General features: G+C 48.7%; 1 protein-coding gene and 1 long non-coding RNA gene across 2 annotated transcripts; one reads left to right on the forward strand and one right to left on the reverse strand.

Annotated features, from left to right (window-relative positions):
* Positions 1–4882: 4882 nt before the first annotated feature.
* LOC147379150 (uncharacterized) lies at positions 4883–13673 on the reverse strand. The gene is made up of 2 exons (XR_015168829.1): positions 13554–13673; positions 4883–5307 (listed from the first exon to the last, which is right to left on the reverse strand). It is a non-coding gene; the product is annotated as an uncharacterized LOC147379150 (long non-coding RNA).
* On the forward strand, positions 9079–11067 carry SOX14 (SRY-box transcription factor 14). The gene has a single exon (XM_086414149.1). The coding sequence runs from the start codon at positions 9532–9534 to the stop codon at positions 10252–10254; it is 723 nt and encodes a 240-aa protein (XP_086270275.1). The 5' UTR covers positions 9079–9531; the 3' UTR covers positions 10255–11067.
* Positions 13674–24303: the final 10630 nt, after the last annotated feature.

Genomic DNA, 24303 nt, shown 5'->3' on the forward strand with positions numbered 1-24303 from the left:
GAACCTAGAAAGTAACCTTTGCTCAGTGTAACTAGAAAAAGCCTGTGCGCAGCAATGAAGATCCAGTGCAGACAAATAAATAAATAAAAACGAAGCCAGCCCTGTCCTGGAGACAGGTGTTCCCTTATAGGTTTTGAGGGAAAGTTATAATAAGAGCAGAGCAACATGCTTGCAGAGGGCAGTATTGCCACAGGGGTGCATGAGGGCACACGCCTCTGGAAAGCAGTGGAGAAAGAATGCCAAGAGGTAAGATGGGGGTGAGGTGCTGGGTGGGGGGGAAGAGGAATTATTCCAGCCTGGAGCCACGGGACTTAAAGAGACCCATGCTGAAGACCGCCATTGTCCTGCCATGTCTTCAATCTGATGAAAACATAAATATATTAGGAGAGTGAAGGAGGGGAATTTACCTATCAAGGAATCACTTAACGGTTTGCACATTTTGTTTAGAAATATGGAGAAGCAAAGTGATTCTGGAAGAAATGAGAAAGATTATCTCTGGAGAGAGGCTCTCTGGGGAACTTTGGGAAGAGTTTCATGGGAGACTTACCAGGCTTTTGTACTTCCTAACTTTTGAAACCACATGAATATACTATTTCAGTAAAGTAAAATTTAAATAATAAAAAAAGGAAAAGACCAAATTGATCAGCATATTCTAAGTCAACACTCCTCATGAACTGGTTTTTCACTCAGAGATATTTTCACATTTTATTTAAATATGGACATCAGGATCATGACTAGTTAAAGAGCAGACAGAGTGAAGTGGTATCATTTCAGAGGTGTTGCAAGCAGCTCCATCAGCATCAACACTCCCTCCAGCTTCCCCATTACAGTCTCACAGACCTGGATCCCCAGCAGTCCTCTTCTAAAATCCTGCTCCAGAAAAGCCAAGTGGTGTTCATGGCCACCACTCAGTGTTTGTGGCTCCAGAGTCACAACCCAGTTCTGGGAGGCCCCAGAACTCCCCTTACTGATCCCTACTAAGTCAACCCTTCCTTCAAATCCTGAGCACACACATATTTGTATGATAAATTTCCACTGGGGCTTAAATATAATCTAGCTCCTCAAGTCCTTTATTGGCACCTTGATAATTAATGAGTGTTTCAGCTCACAGAAGCTGTTAGAAGTTAATAGGACACAGTTTGGGAAGGAGAATGATGGGGGTCAGGACAATGTTAACAAAACTAGAAGGGGGGAAAACTTCCCTGGTGGTTCACTGGTTAAGAATTCGCCTTGCAATGCAATGCAAGGGTTCAATCCCTGGTTGAGGAACTAAGATCCCACATGCCATTGAGAAACTAAACTCATACAACTGCTGAAGCCCATGAGCTGCAACTAAGACCTAATGCAGCCCAATAAATAAATATTTTTTTTAAAAAAACTGTTAAAAGTGCAAGAGCCAGCTTCAGCAGGGCCAACTATACACTGACAGAGTGAAGTGGTAGAATTTAAAACAAAATGAGGTTCTTGGCACAGTTAAGACCAGAGCTAGCTGTGATTCTGTCCAGAAGAAACAGCATCAGTGAAAGTAACTTAGAGGTATGGTATGTTACTGCCTACAAAGCTCTTCCCACTCTGTTGTCCAGTTAAAGCACATGAGAGTGTCGGGGGAGTGTGTAATTTCCTTGGTCCTGTCTTGTTGCAGCAAAGATTTGAAACGGAAGACCAGTGTTACAGCTCTGTTACAGCTCAGTTTTATTCGGCAAGCAAAGAAAAGTACACCCTCGAGGTGTAAGGGCGGGCTGATCCCAAAGGAGAGGCCTCAATCATCCTTGGCTTCCTCCTTTTATTTGTCTCCTCCCCTGCTGAGCCTGCCCTATGCAAATTGGGCTAACCAAGAAGTGGGTGTGTTTGTTTCACCTGAAGTTTTCACTCCGGTCCACGGGTTTTCTTTTCTTTTCTTTTTTTTTTTTTAACGGGTTTTCTTTTGTTATGCTTTCGCAGGCTTTCCCCTTTCTTTGTCTTTAAGCCACGGCCATTTTGGACTCCTTTTTCCTACTCTTAACTGCCTAACAAGAGGAAGCCTCTGGGACAGGCCCTTGTGATTGCTTCTTTTGATATTCACACATAGTAGAGTTGTCTCCCACAGTGGACCAAGTCTCTGTCTTGGTCCTTCTCAGATCATTTGCACAAAGGAATCAAGCTACCATCCATTCTGTGAGCTGTCTTTAGGGAGAGGCTCATGTGATGAGAAACTGAGGCCTGCCAACAGCCACACAAATAAGCCTGGAAGCAGATCCAACTCAGTTGAGCGTTCAGATGACTGCAGCCCTCACAACATCTTGATCACACTCTCATATAAGACTTTGGGTCAGAGCCACCCAACTAAGCTGCTCCTGAATTCTCTACCCTCAGAAAGGCGATGAGATAATAAAAGTTTGCTGTTTTAAGCCACTAACTTTTGGAGTAATTTGTTACACTGAAGCCAAGAGAAGTCAAGTGATTTGCACAAGTTCTCATAGTAATTAGAAGCGCTAGGTCTTAAATTCCATTTTTAGAGCTCTTTCTACACAACCATCAACTTGCTCCACAAGTATTTCAATGACTTTATTATTAAATAAAATATTAAGGGTTGCTGGTCTTCAGAACATGTAAAAATGATGCTTTAAAGAAACAAAAGGTACATGAAAATAAAAGTGCTTAATGTAGTACCTTCTGCAACTGCCGAGTGCCCTAATATTCCCTGCTATTTATGTTGGGAACAGAGGCAGGTACCATAAAAAGAGGAAGTGTTATTCTGATCCTCAGTTGGGGCTTGTTGCCAGAGTTTGGTCTTATCCTCTGCAGTGTATAATTTGTGATAAAATTGGCAAGAGAATGTATGCTCCAATAACTTGGCCGATTGCATTAGGCAAATACAGAGCCTTAAAGAGCATTATTTATGATAAGAGCTGACCAAGGATTTTTACATTAAAAGAATGGGATTCGGGGAGCCCTAATGCATGTGAAACACCTGAACACAATAAAACCCAAAGGAGAAGCAAACAATGCTGGCATTCTTTTGGCTTTTATTCTTAGAAAGAAATTTGTGTCTTTTCTGTTCTTTATAGTCAGTGGGATTTTTTTTTTAAATCCTAAGAAACCTCACTTGCTCATACACTCCTATATTTCTCAGGCTCGGAGATTCAAGATACCTATATGTGGACTCAGTGTCTCCAGAAAGGGTCAACTCAGAGTACTAAGGCTCTCCACAGGAAAAGAGAAGAACTTTACTTGGTGGGAAGTGGAAGAGTAAGTCAGGGAATCTGTCAGGCCAATAATATTTACGGAACATCAGTGGACATGTTTCCTGAATCATGAATGACTATGACCATCCCTTGGTTTATTCTTTGGCTTCCAGTGGGGAAAGGAGAGAGAAAAGGAGTCCAAAGTAATCAGCAAGGTGGCATTATTCTTTAAGAGCTGGTCAAGCAGCTGACTCCAGGGCCAAGAAAGTTCTGTCCATTTATGAAATTTCAGGCCTATAATTGGTGGTGCAATTCCTCCATAAGCAGAGCGTCAGATAAAGAATAATTTGTGTGTGTGGTTGCTGGAATTGTTTTGAATCATTCTGATGGCTCTCATTCCAATGACTTATCAGTACACTTAAAATAAAACCCAAACTCCTTGTGGAATCTACAAAGGCCTGGGGGGTCTGGATTCTGCCAACCTCATACAGCCTTTTCCCTATACTCTTCCCAGAATCGTGGCCAGGTTTCAGCCATACTGGCTCCTTAAATCCTTTGGGTAACCTCAGTTAAGTCTCTCTCCCAGGCAGTGGTATTTCCTGCTTCTCCTACTTTACTTGCCCCTTTCCCTCTGGTTCCTTCCTTCAGGTCTCTGGGCACCTAGTGTAAAGGAGACCACCCTTCTTCCCTTGGCCAGTGTCTCATCACCCTGATTCACTGTTGGCCACTTATCACTATCAGAAATCAACTCCATATTTATTTAATGATAAAATAATATAATCTGATGATTTATTGGGCATATTCACATGCCAACCACTGTTCTAAGGATTTTCCTCATAATAACTCAAGTAATCCTGATAACAATCCATTATCGTTTTCACCGCATCATTGCGGTGAGGAAACCAGGACACAGACAGGTTAAGTACTTTGCCTGAAGTGATACAACTAGTTGGTGACCGAGAGAATCACTCCGGGGTTTGTTTCTTGGTTTATGTCTGTTCTCCCATTGGGCTGTAAGCACCAGGGGAGAAGGGCGTTTGCAGGTTTTGTTCACTGCTGTATCCCAGAATGTAGCATAGTGCCTGACACATAGTACGTCATTCTTTAATGAATGAATAAGATTTCACAGACCTACCCCTACTCCCAACCTACCCCTACTCTCAACCCTTGCTCTTTCTGGGAGGTGTGTGCAGATGATATACAATCCTCTATTAACTTTCATCAAGTCGGTGAATCAAGTGATTTCTGCTTCCAACAGACTCCAGGTACTCAAATTAAGGCAGTTCGAAGTATCAAAAAATCTCCTTACCTGGGAACACTCGGGGTTTGAGATAGAAGTGTCCTCCGCGTACCCACGCATGCTCTGCCCGCTCAAACCGGCTGTTGCAGGCTCTGCAAGCGTCAGTCCTGAGACTCGGTTTTGTTTGGTTTCAAAACGATTCTTGGTGGAAGCCACGCCCTCCTTACCATTTTGGCTTGAGGGACGCTTAGAGTTTTACAAAATTTCAAGACCCATGGGGGCTGGGGTGGGTTCTGGAGAGAAGACTCTAGGGCAGTAACCAAGAAATGTTTTAATAAGGTATTTTAGGTCGCTCTCTGAGAGATGGGATTTATATCTCGGAATTTGAAAATACACAGAAAAGAGGGGAAGGAGGGAGGTAAAAGCGGGGGGGGGGGGGCAAATATTTTGTAAAATTTGTAATAAGAAAAAGTAAAAGTTTATGATTTAAACAAAAAGTGTATTATTTCTCAAGATTGATTTTTTTTCATCTGCAGTCAACTCTGGGGAGTGGGGCAGATTAGCTTTCCGGTAGCTGAACACCTCGAGCATGCCTTGCGCTCACACTCCCTGCAGCAACCTGGAGCCGAGGCTACGAAAAGGCTCCCCGAAACCGGCACCTGGAGCTTCCCTCGGTCCCTTTTGGGAATCCCAGAGGGGCCGCAGTGAGCCAGCAGGGCCGGGGGTCCCGCAACACCTCGGAGGTCCAGACGCGGGGCTTCTAAGCTGGCCTCTTTGAAAACCTGCCGGGCGAGAGTCGTGTGACAAGTTCTCCTCTTCTCTTTCACTCCCCGTACCATCTTCTCCAAGCCAGAGTCTGCACATCGTCCTCTCCCCGTTGGGCTGTAGCTCAGTCCGGGAGGCCTAGGAGGGGAAAACTTCTGTCTACTGGAGAGGAGGGGTTGGGGGCTAGCAGGTGGGCAGAACACTGAGGCCAAGCAGGTGGGTCTAGGCTTGGGGGTCGTGACTTTCGTGCTAGGTCTACTAGACTGCATTTGGAGTCCTGTCCCCTCAGCTCCAAGGCACGGAGATGCCTGTTAGAAAAGTTTAAGGCTGAACAGAAAGAAATTCTCCAGTGACTTCTTTGCGTTGGGCTGTGTGTGCACCCTGGACACTCAAAGATGAGTAACACGAAGCCACTACCTTCGAGAAACTCGAAGTCTGATGGACTGCACGGGCTGTGACAGGGTTCCATATGAGGCTGAGAAAGAGGCCATGAGGTGGAGAAGGTGTAAAAGGGGGAACATAAAAAAGGGTTTTAGCCCAGGTCGGGAATCAAAGAAGGCTCCCTAGAGGAGGTGAAACCTTGTAGGAGACCCGAGATACGCAAAGGAGTTAGGCAAAAAACCAGGTGGAACGCTCCCTAGAAAGGCACAGAGCCAAAGATAGGAAGGCTCTTTTTGAACCTTGCTGGGGAGCCAGGGGAGAGGGGACAGGGCAAGAAGTGGATGTGGATTGGGTTTTGACTGCTGAAGGCTCTCCTTCCCTTCACGTGAATGACAACGGTTCTCAGAGCGAATCCACGTTGCTCTGTGATCCAGACAACAGGCTTAGGCTGGCACGCGGCGTGCCTTGAGTAACTGCGCTGCGCAAAGAAGCGCTTACTGAGGACGTGCACACGGAGGACGTGCGCGCGGATTCTCTAGGCAAAGAAGCAAGCAGAAAAGGCACCTCCCCGGGAAGTCTTCAGCCCTGGAGTGGCGTTCGACCTTCTGCACGAACTCCAGAACGCGGATTAAGCAGGAGGCGCGTTTAGGTGACCTCTGTCCCAAGACCTGTTCTGGTGGTGACCAAAATTGCTGGTTCTCCCAGGGGCCACTTCTCCAGGACGTCTAACCCGGGATCTAAGCCTAGCAGGGAGGCAGAGCTCAGAGAGTTTACAAAGCAGTCAAGAAGGTAAAGGCATAGGCTGAGACAGCATCAGGCCAGGCCGGGGGATCTGGGGAACTCTTGCTCCAGGCCCAAAGCTAAGAAGTCTTGAATAAACCGGTGGCCAGCCAGCACTATGCAAGGAGTGTACGAGGCAGCGTTGTCCGCCTAGGAGACGCCGAGATGCCGAGTGGGGATCGTGCGCTCCTCGATCCTGAGTTCCCTAGCAGCGCGAAGTTCAAGTCTCAAGGCCAAGATGAGTTGCAGGATGCTGTCTCCTGCCAGTCAGTGCAGCGTGACCCAGACAGCCTGGGGCTTCGAATTCTGGGTGGTCAGTGGCGCCCTGCCCACAATTGCCAGCCTGCCAGTGCACGCCCTTTGTAATAATCCGCTGCAGACTTCGGATTTCGAGCTGAGCTCTGAGCGCAAGATGTTTAAAGAGCAACGCGGACAAGAGGAGTAGGTGGAGATATGAGGACTGAAGGAGAGGGCGCACCTGCCCCGAGTTGCCTCGGAGCAAAAGGACTGAGTTGGCCTGGAGGCTGGAAAGAGAGAAAGGGTCTACGACCCGGTGCCAGATCCCCTCCTTAAACAGTTTTCAAGGTGTTGGTGTGCATTAACAGAAACCTCTAGGTGTGGTTTTGGTGTCCCCTGAGGGTTCCGGAGTGAGATTTGGAGGGAATCGCTGGACTCTGTACCTCTCTGCAGATGTGAACGTTTCTGTTATCCTTTGCCAAACCGTCGTGATCGTCCAGTGGGACTCAAATGGCCTGGGCCCTGGACTTCGGATCCCTGGCGGACTCAGCACAGCGGTCAGTCCGCAGGCTGGTCCAATCTGAGTTGGAGTTTGTCCCTCTTGGAAGCCCTCCGGGAACTGGGCTGGAAAGGGCTTCTACTTGCTGGTACCTCAAGCTAAATGAAACCTCTTGAAGAGAAAACAGGGGTAGAGGGCAGGGTGAACGCCAGGGCTGGGGCTGAGAGAAGTGTGAAGAATGTGCATCTGCTCGCGAGCCCACGCGGAGGTGGCGCTCCGGGCGCGAGGTATACAAGAGAAGCCAGGTCTCAAGCCAGAGCCTAAGTGAATCAAGAGCAGGCTTGAGAGTCAGTCCTCCAGTGCAGTTTATTCGTATGGCAGGTTTCGATGGCTACAGTAGTCTAGTCGAGGGTCCCGCGTTTGGCTTAAGCATTATCTAATCCTCAGACGTGGGGTGGAAAAAAAAAAAACAAGGTTTCAAATTCTGCACATTGGCCATCACCGCTTCCCACTGGAGTCACTTTTGACAAATCGCGTAGCCTTCTCAAACTCAGTTTCCTAATCTGTAAAATGGGCATAGCGTCCATCTCTCCGAAGAGCGCGCCGAGGATGAAAAGGGCCCACATCTTTCTAATCGTAGAAGGAGAAGCAAAGACTTCGCCTCAAACTTGACAAACTACAATTCTAAAGAAAGAACCTCTCTCTTCCTGCCTCGTTCTATGCTTACCTCCCCCACCCCCAACCGGCCTAAGCCCGCGGAGCCACGCGCCTTTCTGGTCGGTCCTCCCGAGAGAGGCTGGTGCAAAAGCCAATAAGCCTGGAACACACGCAGGTCCTGCTGGGCCTGGGACAATGGTTTCCATTTAATAAATATTTCCCCCAAGGGCATTTCAAATCGGGCAGGCAATTATTCAAAGGAAACAGGCGCGCAGTTTGGCTCCGCGGGTTATTTCGTCCTCTTTACCCGAGGAATGCTCATCTGACGCAAGAAACGAGTCTCCCTTTTCCCTGGATGGGAAGAGGCGCCCCGGGACAAACCGACCCTGGGTGTGGATACAGCCTGAGACTCCGCTCTAAGGTCTCTGCTGAAACGGCAGAGGGGAAAATCACTCGCCCGCCGCGCCGGCCGACCTTCAGATTGCACTTCCCTAGGTTTGGACAGATGTGGAGGGAAAGTTGGAGGTTTAAATACACTAAACAATAATAACATAAATAGGAATCGTGATGGAAATCCTATCCCTCTCCCCCTCCACGAAAGTGAAGAGCGGATCGCGGTGGTGCTCTTCGAGGCTCACCAACCAAGGTTTGAAAATTGTGCCGCCGGAGGCAAGGCCTTAGGGCATCGGCATGGAACACACGGCTGAGCTCGCCCGGGTGCCGAATCCCGGGGCAGGGTGGAGGCGGAGCCGTGCCGGCGTCCAGTGAGAACGCCGCCAAAGGACCGCCCAGGGCACTGCCCGAAAAGTTTATTTCGCTTTTTAACCTGAGTTTGATATATTCTTTTTCGCTTCCAAGGATCTTTGACGGGGCAGGGGCGGGGGGAGTGCTGTCCTTGCATTTCGTGGCAAGGCTGTCCTATTTATCAACACGCGCTCTCAGCTTGCTCCCTCTGCTGTCCCCTCCCCGGGTCTTTGTATTCGAAGCCCTATTTCTCCTTTGCACAACTGGGAAAGGAAATGGGCACGAAGAGTTTTATTTGTTGACACTGCCAGAAACAAGGTGGAATCCAAATCCGGCGTCCTGAGTCGGCCGCTGGGTTCTCTGGCTCTCCGGGTCTCTCGCTCACACCTCTCCCCGCCCCCAGCAGTCACGCTCCCTCTTTCCTAGGCGGGCGCGCTAGCAGGTGCGCCCCCTCGCCTTCTCTGCTGCTGATTGGCGCCCAGGTTGGGGAGTCGCCGCCCCGCGCTTATGTCAGAGTGCTTGCCGTCCGGGCCCACCTCGCCTTTGAACTTCGCCGCTTTTGGCTCGCGTTCACCAGCCTCCCCGCATTCTCAGCCAGGTGCTGCGCTAGGCGAGGCAGCTCCGGGAAAGCCACGGGCGGGGGGGAGGGAAGCCACGGCCGTAGACACAGGAGAGAAGAGGACCCAAGAAGGCGAAGGTGGAGAGGGAGAGAAGGAGGAGCTTCCTGCCCTCGCCAGCAAATTACCTGGCCACTTAATCCCAGAGACTCCCGTACTTGGGCCCCAGCCTCTGGCACCGAGAGCCCCCCAGCCGGCCATCCTCTCCTCCCCGCGTCCTTCCTGCCCCCGCTCGTCCCCCGGGGCCTGCCTGGGTGCCGAGACTGGCATGATCAGCTGAACTTTGTGGGGTTAGCGCTTCTCTCTGGCTTCCTCTCTGCGGTGCGGAGGCGAGGGGAGCGCAGACCCCCGGCTCAGGACGGACAGACAGGCAGACCGACCACCGCGTCCAGGCTCGCCTGCCGAGCCACTGCACTCCCCACCCCAACCCGCCTAGCCTCCGGGATCATGTCCAAACCTTCAGACCACATCAAGCGACCCATGAATGCCTTCATGGTATGGTCCCGAGGCCAGCGGCGCAAGATGGCCCAGGAAAACCCCAAGATGCACAACTCAGAGATCAGCAAACGCCTAGGCGCCGAGTGGAAGCTTCTGTCCGAGGCAGAGAAGCGGCCGTACATCGATGAGGCCAAGAGGCTACGCGCCCAGCACATGAAGGAGCACCCTGACTACAAGTACCGGCCGCGGCGCAAGCCCAAGAACCTGCTGAAGAAGGACAGGTATGTCTTCCCCCTGCCCTACCTGGGCGACACGGACCCGCTCAAGGCGGCCGGCCTGCCCGTGGGGGCCTCCGATGGCCTCCTGAGCGCGCCCGAGAAAGCCCGGGCCTTCTTGCCGCCCGCCTCGGCGCCCTACTCCCTGCTGGACCCCGCGCAGTTTAGCTCGAGCGCCATCCAGAAGATGGGTGAAGTGCCCCACACCTTGGCCACCGGCGCGCTGCCCTACGCGTCCACCCTGGGCTACCAGAACGGCGCTTTCGGCAGCCTCAGCTGCCCCAGCCAGCACACGCACACGCACCCGTCCCCCACCAATCCGGGCTACGTGGTGCCCTGTAACTGTACCGCCTGGTCTGCCTCCACCCTGCAGCCCCCCGTCGCCTACATCCTCTTCCCGGGCATGACCAAGACTGGCATAGACCCCTATTCGTCAGCCCACGCCACGGCCATGTAACCCCCATCCCGGCCTGCCAGACCTGGAGGGCGGCCTGGAAGCGGGGTCTGCACCCTGTTCTCTGCGCCTAGCCGGGGCCTGCAGATGCCCCCTACCCTACCCCAGACTCTGCCTCTCTCTCTTGCACGGGAATGGTAGGGGCGTCCCGCCGGACCCAAGGCGCAGACAGGTGCCAGAAACTTGTGAACGGTTATGACAGCTATACAGCTGCCCCTACCGCGAAAGTCCCAAAACGAACCTCCGACTGTGCCCTCTTTGGACAAAAAAAAAGTAGGCAGTTTTGCTTTATTTATGTCCCCTTCTCTTTACTCTGATGGGCTTTGGACTCCAGAACTCCCAGATCCTGGTATTATATCTAGAATATGCATATTTTTTTTTATTTTGCACCCTGAAGAAATAGCTGTCTCTTGTGTTTTGCCATCAGACACAACTAGGTGCCATTTGCTCTTCATGTGTGGGGGGAAAGGCTTAAAAGTTTAAAACCACAGAAAGGAAAACATTTCTATTCAAAATCATGCTATGACAGTGTTTGCTTCTTTAAAAGGTAAAACAAAAGGACCCACATGGTTATTTACTTTGTATAAAGCAGTGCTCCTAGAGACCTAAGTTTACTTTTAGACAGAATGTCAGGTTATAAAGTCAGGAAGTAGAAAGTGAACAAAAATTAAAAAAAAAAATAAAAACATCTTCAATGGTCATAAATGTTTTGACAATGTCTTGGAAATGTACCTAGAAGGATTTCACCTCCTTACTCTGTTCATTTGTTGAACAAAGATGTTTTGAATAAAGACAATCTGTCATTGCAAAAAGTAATCTTTGATGTGCATAAAATCTGAAGTGGAGAGGCAAGGTCTGGGGAGCTGGGTGGCTAGGAGGCAGAGTGTACACAGAGCGACTCCAGCAGTGGCGCTGGCAGCTGGCCTGCATGGGCTGAGCTTGGTGGCCCTTGGGGTCCGGTGCCTAGGGGCCCAGAGTCTAGGGTTTGTCCCTATCATGCCCTCTGGATCCACTTTTTGCCTTTAGAGGCTGGACAAAGTTATCTGCTCCTGGGACTTCACTCCTTCCTTGCATTTTTCACAAAGTGGTCAGACCACTTGAAGGAGCAAATGAACTAAGACAAAGGCCAACCTAGACTTCTGAAATTTGAGTGCATTTTCTTCTTTTAAACCAACTCCAAAGGAATGGAGAAAAGTACCAAGTCTATAGGGAACCAGTTGCCCACAGAGCTCCATGTCCTGCTGTGGGTGTTTAAGTTCAATGCCAGGGAAAGAGAAGTGGAATGGTTTTTTGGTTATTTGTTTGTTTGTTTTAAATAGGTTGTCTGAAAATGCTGTTTCTAGGTCTTCTGGGGGTTGGGGGTTTGATACTGGTTTCTGTGTTTCATAAAAGTCTAAGAAACATTGAAAAACATGTGGTAGTTTCCCACTCTTGACTGTGGGAGACTTTTTGCTAAGACCCTGCAGATGTAAAGGGAAAAGGCAGGCGATAGTGACACAGCTCCCACATGGAATTTTTTTAAACATCATAAAAATTAAATAACTCATAGCCCTTTGTGTTTATTAAGAAAGGGAAATGGCCTTTTTCTTATCCCTGGTGGGTGAATGTTAGCTTGAAGATTACTCTGGTTTTCACAGGGAGAAAGGACCGTCTGATTCCTTCCAGAACTACTCTTTGGAACTTGTTCTCAAAATCGAAGGGTGCCCCCCTAATCCTTGTCTCCCCCCAGTCTCATCCCACAGCCGAGCTCACCAGTATTTTTGAGGTCGGTTGCTTTTCTCACTGGCTTTGATAAGGTGCGGGGTCGAAGCGGGGCGGGGCGAATCGGGGAGCAGCCTAGCGGCTGGGCTGCTTTCTGCTGCTGTTGAGGGATTTGTGCCCTGCCTCGGTTGTTTGCAAAGAGTCGGTGGCTGCAAGTGCACTGAAACGTTGTCAACAGACACCAAAGCCTAAAACCACGGATTAGCATATTGTCCTCAAAACAATTAGAAGTGTTTGAGGTGTTATTTGGAGCCTATTCATCTGAGCCCCTTTGTCAAAGGGGGATTTTCATTACTGAAAAAAAAAAAAAAAAGTTAGCAGTTGTCCATCTGGCTGAGCTGAATAGCAAAGTGATCCGTGTTGTATATGCTTTTCTCATTAAGAGCTCTTTTGAGACCGATGTTAGAATTAAATGGTATAACACAATTAACATACACGGGCGCTGAATAGGAAGGGACGCCTATAAATAATAGATAGATAAATAAATGAGCGATCAGGCGTAGGTAAACAAAGGCGGACTGGGGGACGGGGCGGGGGCGGGGAGCGGGGGGAGGCCGGGCGGGCTGCGCCACGCTTACTTAGCATCACAAAACCCTCTTACAAATCGAGACAATTAGGAAGTGACTTGCCTCTGGTGGCCGTCGGGTCTGGGGGCTCCGGGCGCTTAGGGAAAGCCCCTCCTCCCGCCCCCTAGGAAGCCCTGGAGGCCCAGGGCGGAGGCTTCGCGGTTTCGCTATGATATAACCTCAACTGACAGTCCTGTCAACCGCTCTGATCTCCCTCATAGCTCAGTGTCCCTTAACATCTTCTAAGATGGAGCTTACAGGGGTCTGGGTGTCTCCCCGCAGAGCCCGGCGCACCAACACCCCGGGTCCACAGAGAACCCCAGGCCGAGGAGGAACCCGGCGCACCGCACCGCCGGCCGGCCCAGCCGACTTCCAGGCGGGGTTAGGCTGGGAAGGGGCACCAGGTGGGTCCGAGTGTGGAGGGCTTCAGGCGGCGGCAGTTGGAAAACTGAAACCGGGGTTCCCGACTGAGCCGGCCCTGGGGACTCGGAAGGGAGCTCCAGGAAACTGGGTGCGCCGTGGCTCCGAGGCGCCGGTGCGCCGGCTGCTGGGTCGCCGAGGCTTCTTTCCAGCCAGCAGGGAGCAGGGGGCCCAGCGCAGGTCCTGGGACCTAAAGCCGCAGACCTAGCTCCGGCCGTTTCTGCCGATCACACCTCCTCTCTATTCCGGGCTGTTGGATATACGCAGCTGTCTGCGCTCCTGGGGTCTGGTCCCAGCAGAGACCTGCCTGAGCTCTGCCTCCCGCGCCCCGCGGGCCGCCGAGCCTCTACCGAGGTGCGCGGCCGGGACTCGCCCCAACAAACCGCCCAAATCCTCCCCGTCAAGCCGTTGACGGGCCGATTACTGACTTTGAAGTCAGACGCAGACAAAAAGAAATCCCCTGGGGGTGGCGGCGGGGGGGTGGGGGGAGCAGTCCCTGTCAAACCTGTTTGCTCACAACTGTCTCTTTCTTTCAAGAAAATCATTAAAGCAAACCTGTAGGGAGAGCAGTGCCCCGCCCGCCGGAGTCGAGGAGAGCCGCTTCTCCCGAGCGCGCGACGCGCAAAGAGCCACCAGGAGTTCTTTCGGGCAGACTGCTCGGTCGGGAGAATGAGCGCTCCCTCTGCGCGCCGGGCGCCCGAGACTCTGCAGGAGGCCACTCCGTCGACCCCTGTGAGCTTGGCGCGCGTCCCACGGCCCGAGAGCCCGGGACTTCTGCCCACCACCCGGACCTCCTTCGGGCAGGTTCTGCAGGGCAGATCCGGGCCTCTTGCCTGCGGGTGCGATTGCTTCCAGGGAACAACCACAACAAAAATTGACCCAATAGAAGCTGCGCTTGCCCGTGCCTTTCCTCAACTGGGCTTTTGCTAGGAGCGCGGAAACCTGGCCAACAGACCGGTCGCTCGGGATGTCAGCGGGCGGCGCTGGCCCGGCAGAGGCAGAGTTGTTTGGCTGTTAGGTTTTCTTTTTTAAACCTTGGCAGCCGTTTTGTTCAAGGACACACTGGCCACATTCTTCTGGGAGATGCAGGATGGTTGGATCCCCTCCACCCCTGGCTTCTCCTGGAGACCCTTTGCAGCTTTTCTTGTTTTGGATCCTACTCCAAACACCTTCCCCAGTTTTGGATCCTACTCCAAACACCTTTGATACCCTTCCAGTTTCTTTTTTAATATCAATTTCCTTAGAACTGCTAACTTCATTGATGGGAAAGATCGGCTACTTAAGAGTAAGACGTACTGAGGTGGTAGTGGCTGGGTTCTGAGACCCCTTAATATTTGCATTTTAAAATACGATCTAGGTAACCTCCCGGAATCCCTCCAGTCATCTAAAACGGGATGATATTTCAAACAGGGTAGGGCCTAGAGGACTTTCATTATATCACAACATCCAGAGAACCCACTCTAGCGTGGGCAGCTTCTTTGGAGAGATCCCAGACTGCCAAGGCCCGGGAAACTTGGAGAGCGGTGGCACCAGGATTGCCCTGGAGGACTCGTGTTTTTTTTGTTTTTTTTTTGTTGTTGTTGTTGTTTTTTCCGGCTCCTCCTCAGCTCAGGCCTTGCCACCATTGTTCAAGCGGACAATGAATTTCAAGTCATTTGAATTTGAATATCCGGTAACTCACAAGATTGCTGTTAAGAACTCTCATCTCTTTACTGAGCTCACTGTACCTGTGTTTAAGTGTTAAAAGAGGAAGACAGAGGCAGAAGGGGCCCATTAGATTTGGGTTCAGGAGACGCTGGGGCCGGTGCTTCGTGCCTCCGCCGAGGGGCGCGCGCTCCTAGGCTGTGGCCCTGCCCTGGCCTCGGAGACCTCGCAGACCCAGGTGCACTGCTTGGGCTGATTTCTTTCTTGGCGCTATGGGATGAGACTTATCCTGGAGCCAGAAACGCTAGCGCAGGGCCGCCGCAAAGTAATGAAGAAACAACATTAAGTTGGGGGAGGGTGTGGGCCGCTAGAAATCCTGGGGCGTCCACACCACAGACCGCAACCCGAGACTTGCGGTCGCCTTGCCTGAATCTCGGCTCTGTGCGCGCCTGGGGCCGGCAGCTTGGTAGTGTCCGCCGTGGCACTGGGAGGGGACTGAAGGAGAGAAGAGGGAGCTTCGACACTTCCTTCTCGTCCAGCCCCCTGATCTGCGTCCAGCTGAGCGTCACTCGTGAACTCCTCGCCTGTCCCTGGGGCCCGGGTGTGACTTGTGCTCTCGGAAAGCGGGAAGAGCCCCAAGCCCAGGACGTTCTTGGGCAGCCTCCCTAGATTCTCCGCCCTCTTTGCTCACATCTCTGCTCTAGGCATCCTCTCTGACCCCCAAAGGCCCCAAGAATTTGGTACGAGTTGGAAAAGGGAGCAGGTGCCTAGGCCGGATAGAGACCGAAAGAAGTCCACGAGCTTCCTCTTTGCTGCCAAGTGGAGGAGTTGCGCTACTCTGGTAGCCGGTGGCCGTTTCCAAACTTTTTTACTCTTGGGCTGGGAGAAGCAATGCATTCGGGATCCCGCCTTCGAGGCAGGCACTGAAGGGACTTCGGAAAACTCTGCCGGCCTGCAGGGTTCCACTCGGCCTGGAACTGGGAGGAGACCCCACGGACGCGTGCTGGACGATCCACCGCACATGAGTGCGGGTCCTCCTTGCACCTCCAGGCCTTTGCGCCATTCGCCGCTCCCTGCCTCTCCAGGGTGTTTCAGGGTCCGGCCGCACCTCGGAGCCCGGAGGCTCTGCGGGCGCTAATAGGCGGTGAGGAGGGGAGGTGGGTGGGAGGCGCGTGCCGGGTGCGGCGGGAGAGCTGGAGCGGCGCACCCTCCTAGCTGGCAGAGGGCGGAGATCCCGGAGTCCCGAGTGCCGCTTAGCTGCTCCCGACTTCCTGCAGCCGGGCCAAGCCCCCGCGGGCTCTCCGGGCGCCCCGCCCGGGGACCGAGGGAGGAGGGAGAGGAGAGGGAGGGAGCCGGCGGCCGAGGCGCACGCCTCCAGTCCGCGTTAGCCCGGCACCCCCCGTGGCGCGGCGAGTCAATGGGATTTGCACACTCGAGGTGTAACAGCATTACTGCATTAATTACCATTTCCATTTCACGTCCAGATTGTTTACTTATCTGCGGGAAACATATGTCGGGAGAAGTTCACATTCCGGATTCTGCTCCGCTGCCCAAGGTGCAATTCCGGGGAGGCGGCGAGGGGGAGGGGAGGGCTTCAGATTTTTTATTACACCCTCTAGCCTTATCTGCCGCTGTAAATTATGAGGATCCTCCATTGAGCGGCATATGGAGATTATATACTTTTTTGAATATCGTTTCCCAAAGCCTGCAGATTTTCACTTTGAAATGAAACAATCCTCCGCCGGCTCCCTCGGGGCCTGGAGCCTGCTGCACTCGTCTGCGCGACCCAGGGGACCCTTTTTGCTGGGCCAGGCTCGCACCCATGTCCCTAGTGCCGCGGCCAGCGCCCAGTGGAGCCCTGTTTCCAGAATCTGAAATAATTTCACTAGGAAAACCTAGTCGTACGAGGAGTTCGAGGACCCACGCGGCGCTCTGCTCGGTTTTCTGCACCTCAACCCCGGACTTCTGCGTAGTTTGCAGCTTTTTCATTTCGGATACCCGCGTAGACGCGAGCCCACTTCTGCCCTCTTCCTACGCTGGGCGGCTCCAACCCCGAGGCGAGGGTCGAGTTGTCCACGCCCGCCCACTGCCGCCTCTCTTGCGCTCGAGCATTTCAAAGGTTCCCCAGGGCTTTGGTCGTGGGACAACCCCGGCTTGAGACCGCTTCTTGCAAACCCCGAACGGAAATCCTGCGAGGAAGGCAACTGCTTCCCATTCCCGGGAGAAGCAGGACCGACCAGAGCAGCGCAACCGAATCCCATCTTTCTTATCTCCCCGAGACTCCTTTCAGGCTGAGATCAGAGAGGGAGGGAAAAGGAAGAGAGAATCATTGTTCTTCTTTTTTTTTAATTTAATATACCAAGCCACCCGTTCAGGTCATTTATATGCTTAATTTAGTGATAAAAGTCAATAAGCACAATCACAGGACTCTCCCCTCTTTCAGTTTCTTTTGACCATATTTTTTTTCACAGTAATTGGAAAACCAGTAAAACAGATATGCCACTGATTTCCACCCCCTTCCTTGTTCAATGCTTTGTCTGCAATGCAATTATAAGAAATGTGCTTTTGTAATTTGTTTGGGTTTTTTTTTTTAAGAACATAAGGGGGAAAAGATACCTTCTATGCGATTATTTTTTATCTTGTTTGGGTTCGATTTGCAGAATTACACACACCCTGTTTATAGACACCCACTCTCAAAAACAAAATCAGAAATTTCCTTGATTTTTATGATTCTAAATATCCCTTGGGAAGCCTAGTGTGATGTTATAGCAGAAACAATTAAATGGACCAAAGTAATGCAATTAAGAAGGAGAAAAAATAAGCCGGTAGAATGTGGAAATAAACAGATTCTTTTCCACTAAGTATTGTTTTGGGATTTCTAATTTTTTCTTTGAGACTTCTAAGAAAATTGTGAGGTGTCACTTCTCTCTTCTGGTCTATCTGTAATTGAATCTAGGTCACTATCCTAAAGCAAGAAAAGTCTGCTTCCCACTTTCTTACATCAGGCTGAAATTTGGGGAGGGACAAGGGTCTCGCAATTTCATTTAAAATGTAATGGTGGATGAACTGATAAGCAAATAGGGAAAAAGGAGTCTGCTAAAAAGAAAAAAAGGGGAGGGGGGCATGGTTTTAATATGCTCCAGATGGGGGGAAAATGATTTACATGAGAGTTTATTTCCTCTTTGCTGATATGAAAGAATTACAGATACAAAACTCACTGATCTATAGAATAAAAAAAGAAAAGAAATGTTATTTTCCTGTAAAGGTGTCAGTTCATTTATATTCATTTAACCATCCATCCATCAATTCACTTTCTCACTCCGTGCACATTCTCTCTGGCTCTGTTAAATCTTCCCCCATCATACACTTTGCTAGAATATGCAATGAAGTTTTCTTTCTTTAAAATAATGTGAGAGTGAGATGAAATAGGTAAAGATAGGTAAAGAGGGAAGGTTTTGTTGTTGTTTTCAAATATCCCTGACAATTTAACATTATGATTTTAGGGCAAAATTTTAGCCATAGTCACCTTACATTGTTGCTGCAGTTTGAGCCTGAAAGATTATATGCAGAGAATACACGATTATTTTTTCATAAAATATTCATACAGTAGAAAGACGTTTACCAGTTGAAAACCTTTGTGTAACATAGAAATGTACCAAAGGATGAATTCTTATGTAGAGTCAGATGTTGGGTCAGTAATGCATTGTTTTATTAAAAGAGTTGTTATGGACATGAGCAAGTTCACATTTCCCTGAAGATTTCCTGCTTGGTCAAGGTATGAGCAGCACAAAATCTTCTGTGTTGAGAGTTGAAAGGTCTAAATACCTGTGAAGCAAAATTTGCATATATCAAGAAAGAAATGAGAGGTGCTCTCATTTGGGGATTCCCAAGGGGAGACAATTACTTAAGAAAAGGTATTACTTTTCTTGAAATAAAAGATGATGATAGATGCTTTTCACCCAAATAAAGTGATAGTATAGTATCACTTCCTGGAGAAGGAAATGGCAACCCACTCCAGTGTCCTTGCCTGAGACTCCCAGGGACGGGGGAACCTGGTGGGCTGCCATCTATGGGGTTGCACAGTCAGACACGACTGAAGCGACTTAGCAGCAGCAGCAGCAGCATAGTATCACTCCCAGTTTAAAGTCACCCAAATGGATGATTGGAGACCTAAGCAAGGACAAGATCAACTGTCAACATCTGATGATGGTTTCACAGTTAAGAAAAACAGTAAATGCATTCCCATAGAAGTTTATCTACCCTGAAGACTAATTCTTTCATTCTCCCCTCCCCTTTCTCATTCTTCCTCCTCCTACTTAGGTTTAGTTTTCCTTTTTAGAATGTGAACACTGCTGTCAGATCAGAAATTTCCTTCATAGGTCTTCATAAATTATCAGCATCATTTTTCATCATGCTGGTTTCTTCCCAGTCTCACATCCTTCTGCTATGGTAATACATTTACTTTCCCATCTAATTTTTAATCAAACCAACTGAATATGAGGCAAAAGGAATAACAGCTTGGCCAGAAGTTAAGATATTTCATGTGTGTTTCTTACCGCAAACTCCACAGATACACTTGAAGCGAGTGCTTATAAGTTACCTGGATGAGATGACACTTTTAAGGCATTTAAAATGTTCTCCTTATCATTGTCTTTTACATCCTGGGTTTTCCGGACTGTTTGCAATACTTATACCTAATAAGAAGGGTCAATTGGCTTTGAATTCTCTTTGAGAAGGAAATTGACAAGAAAAAAACTGAAGTCATCTGTAGCTGAACTTGGTCCAAATACACTCTTAGTTTACAGTGAGCCATTTATATATGAATATAAATATGCTACACTCTGAGTTAAAGTGAGCACAAACAAGGTGTAAATACAAACAATTTACTATCTGCTGTTGTGACAGCTCTAGCTGTCTCTTGGGTTCAAATCCACCTTGTTACCACTGGCTTGGTAAAATTCAAAGTGTATTACACAACTCACTGTAGCAGCCTTCACAGCTAATTTGTTAGGTGGAGAGGATTGTCATCAGATGGAGGTCATACTGTCATATTAACAACCTTTACTCCCTTTGCAGATGGACGAAGTTACTCCAACAACTTAAAATGTGTTTTAAACAACAATAAAATGTGTTTCTTGAAAACACATTTGGTAGTAAACAGGTTAAATGAGTGATCATGGCAGTAGGCTTGGATTTTTTATTTTAGGAAATTTCATCGGCAAATCTGAAGCCACGCCTGTCATTAGTTCTCTCTGTGTCCTAGTCCCATCCTTCTGCAGGTGGTCTCTTGAGGAGTTCTCCTGGCACACTAAGACTGCCGGTCCCTTTGGGGGTTGCCTCTTGCTCTCTCATACCAACTCTCAGAGGACATTCTACAGGGACATTTTATTCTTACCTTCTCTTTTTTTCTTCTTTTAATGGGAACAAAAATTCGGTTATCTCCACTGTCCACCTTTGTGCGATGTGATGGGCTTCTAAGTCATCAAACCCACTGAAAGAAGGAGCCCTCATCCCCTTAGGAGACAATCTGGAGGAAAACAGGTAAATTGGTTCAAGACAAACTGTTGCCAAAAAGAAAATTACCAATATAATTTCACTGTTCTTAGCTGGGGAGGGCTCAAACAAAGGATAAAGTCTGAAAAAAAAAAATTTGGATTGACACCAAAAGGGATTTGTATTAATTTCTGTCTTTTGGTCATCCTCTGGATATCCAAACAGCATTCTTTAGTTAGTAAGGTGGGGAAAGGCCTTGATCCATGAATGCACTTGTCAACCCCTATGGTTCAAATTCCTTATTTTCCTGAATGGGCAGCTAGTCACCATGACCCAGGGCAATCCAGAGCCCTTAAGTGACAGTTCCACAAAACTGTCAGTAAAACAGGGTGGGAATGGAAAGATGGAGGGAGTGCCATACGATTGCCAGTGAATCATCAAATTCCTAATAATGGGGTTCTGGGTACATGCTGATGGTATCATAGAGAAGGAAATGGCCACCCACTCCAGTACTCTTGCCTGAAAAATCCAAGGACAGAGGAGCCTAGTGGGCTATAGTCCATGGAGTTGCAAAAGAATCGGACATGACTGACTAAACAGCAAACAACAACAAACCGATGGTATCAATTCACTCTTACACTCTTTCCCTCAATGATGGCTGGCAGCATCAAAAGTTCTGACTGTCTTCCTAGGAGAAATCCCTGGTACTGAAAGACACAAACCTGGAGAATGATCAGACAAGCCTGGAAGACTCCCAGAGCCCACTGGGCAGCTGTTGCCCTGCATGGACGCCAAAGTCTGAGCACCAAGGCTCTGACAGTTCATTTACTGAATTCCTTGGCTTAGATGCAGAAAAAGAAGTTACAAAACTTGTGTTTTACTCCAAGGGGCATTGACTGTGCCTGGATTGGTGGGTAGAACAGTCCACTGGATTCAAATGGGTAAGATTTTTATCTCTTGAAATCAATGATTTAAAGAAAAGCCAGCATTGTCGACTGTTTAGGTACCATCACAGGTAGAGAATTAAAAGATATTATTTTTTTCTCTTTCAGTAAAATGTGTTTTAGAGATATGTTTTAATTGATTATATTTCTTTCCAGGACTCTGAAGATCTGTCTTCATCTTCCCTGGGGAGATGCACTCTGCAATAAGGGAGAACCACAGTGGTTTATTAGATAGGTGTTAACTGTGCTCTCTGTGCAAAGAAGCACGTGAGGTGCCTTAAATATTCCATGTTGTTAAATTCTTCCTAGAGCACCAGGAGGTAAGTACTGCTATTACCTCTGCTTCTCACAGGAGAAAACTGAGGCTCAGAGACATTCATAACTCACCCAAGGGCTTATGGCCCTCACAACAGAAAAGTTATACCAGTGCTCTCTGTCTATTCACTACCACTATCTATACAATCAAGAACTCACTGGAGATGGGTAAAACAAGGAGCCAAGAACCCATAGAATTCATACCTGGGGATGAAACCAAGGAAGAGGAGAAAATGTAGTTTCAGGGTAAGGTGAAGAAGCTGCAAAGTTTTCCCTCTCTCAGGTGGATAAGGAGATGCAGAATTGAAATGGATTCACATCTTCTGCCACCATAGATGGAATCCTCTCACTAGCTGGGCCACACACTTCTTCAGTCTTCTTGGCCCAAGATTCACTATCTTCTAAGTTTTGCTGATACACACATAGCCAGGGACCAGGACATCACCAAGCTAATCACAAATCATCACAGAGCAGGCTGCCCTGGTAGCTCAGTGGTAAAGAATCCGCCTGCCAATGCAGGAGACATGAGTTCGATTCCAGGGTTGGGAAGATCCCCTGGAGAAGAAAATGGCAACACTCCCGTATTCTTGCCTGGAGAATCCCATGGACAGAGGAGCCTGGCAGTCCATGGGGCTGCAAAGAGTTGGACATGACTTCAAGACTGAACAAGAGCAAGGCATAGACACAGATTCCCTGAAGAGCAGACAGTCAAGTCCCTAGGCCCTTTCAGATGCTCCATTTCATGACGTTCATGAAATGGAGGTAGAGCAGAGGGGGACCAAGACAGCAATTAAGGAGGAAGCTGCCTCTGCAAGGGAGCTTAGCAATTGAAGCCATAGTGTGTAGGGGAGGGAAGAAGAAATGTTTGCCCCAATTCTGTTTTGCATTCTCCTGCTTCTAATCAGGTTTAGTTAAAAGCTGCTACTCTTCTCCTGCCCCTGAATTCCTCAGCCAGATTCTTGAAATCTGCCCAGCCTCTGTGTCTTTGCCTTAAGGTGGGAACACTGATTTTTTGCTTGTTCATCCTGTATTGAGTGCTTGCATATCAATCATGGTATACCAAGGATTTTGCATTTCCTTGCTAAGAATAGTTTGCATTTGTCATGTCTTTGTAGGAAGATCAAAGCAGGGCATAAACAAAAAGTTACTTATCACAATATTTATGTTTAAGGCAATTTGGGGACATTCCAAAGCCTCTTAGTTGCCCAGTCCCTGCTTTGGTGTGATGTTACAGAACTGCTTGGAAACAGGCTCATTGACTCTTTCCTTTTCTAACTTTAGAATTGCATCCCTGGGCAGCATACAGATGATTCCTAAGTCACATAAAAGAAATGAATGTATGAAGTCAAAAGCAGGGAGTCTGTGAGAGCTGAGGAGCAAAAACCTATGGGCAAGATGTGATAATTTTATAAACACTTAAAAGGAGATTTGAAATGCTATTGGCCTTACCAAACTTTTATTTCTGAAGTGCTCTGGGTGACATGATCACTTGTGCAAATTACAGTTGGAGACCAAAGGACCTCAAATCAGCGACTGGGTGCATGGGGCGGGTTTCTCAGAAACATTGATGGGAATCCCTTCCAACGTTGAATGGAAGCTGGGAGGGTAGAGCAGAGGGGGACCAAGACAGCAATTAAAAGAGGAAGCTGCCTGCTGATCCTGGTCTCTGCTTTGATAAGGGGCAGAAGGTGAAGGCTGGCTTCTTTCTAGTATCATCCTTCACAATTTTGGTCATATCCATCGGCAATTTTAGTAACCTCATATATTTTTCTTTCACTTAACTCATTCTTTCACTTTACTTTCATCCTACACAATAATTACATGAATCATGAAGTTTTTTGTGGTAGGGTTTTTTTTTTTTAAGATTAATTGAAATTAAAAATACCCCCTGTAAAACAATCATGCTATCTCAAGATAGCATGGAGAAACTTGGAGAAACACTGTTCTAAAGTGTCCACTTCATCATGGAGGGAAATGAAGAAAGATCAGGGGGGTAAAGTACTTTCTCCAAAGTCACACAGCTTGACAACAGCGAAGGGAAGTCTATAGACCAGGTCTTTTGGGTCTTGGCCCAGCACACTTTCCTTCTGTTTCTCTCGTTTTTCTCAGAGGCTAAAAGAAAGCATTAGACAGTTAGCACTTTCTTTGGGGGGAGGAGGGTATGAAGATTGGTTCTCTCATGAATTTTAAGCTCTGTGTTGGTAGTACATGCGTGCTTAATCGCTTCAGTCATGTCTGCTTCTTTGCAACACTATGGCCTGTAGCCTGCCAGGCTCCTTTGTCCATGGGATTTTCCAGACAAGAATACTAGAGTGGGTTGACATGCCTTCTTCCAGGAGACCTTCCTGACCCAAAGATAGAACCCAAGTCTCCCGCATCTCCTGCATTACAGGTGGATTCTCTACCACTGAGCCGCCAGGGAAATCCTTCTTGGTAGTACTAAATCCTATTTCCTTATTCAGAATGTCTTCAGCCTACTGATTATATTGTATAAAACATAACACAGGGGCTTCCCTGGTGGTCCAGTGGTTAAGAATCTGCCTGCCAATGCAAGGGACACAGGTTCTATCCATGGTCTGGGAAGACCTCATATGCCACAAAGCAACAAAACCCCTGTCTACAAGAGAAGCCATGGCAACAGGGAGCCCAAGCACCACAACTACTGAGCCTGTTCTGTAGAGTCCCTGCTCCATAACAAGGGAAGCCACGGCAACAGAAAGCCCAAGCACCACAGCTAGAAAGTAGCCCTCACTCGCCACAACTAGAGAAAGCCCTCGAGCAGCAACGAAGTCCCAGTGCAGACAAAAAAATATAAATAAATAAATCTTAACAACATCAAAAAACCTAACACATTTCCCTGGGAATTGAGGGAAAGGTGGGAGCAGTCTATGGGAAGGAGGGATCTGAAT

Source organism: Bos grunniens, chromosome 1 (genome assembly GCF_055505025.1).
Source record: "Bos grunniens cultivar Pamir isolate PY7600 chromosome 1, Bosgru_T2T1.0, whole genome shotgun sequence".
In the NCBI taxonomy this organism is placed as follows: Eukaryota; Metazoa; Chordata; class Mammalia; order Artiodactyla; family Bovidae; genus Bos; species Bos grunniens.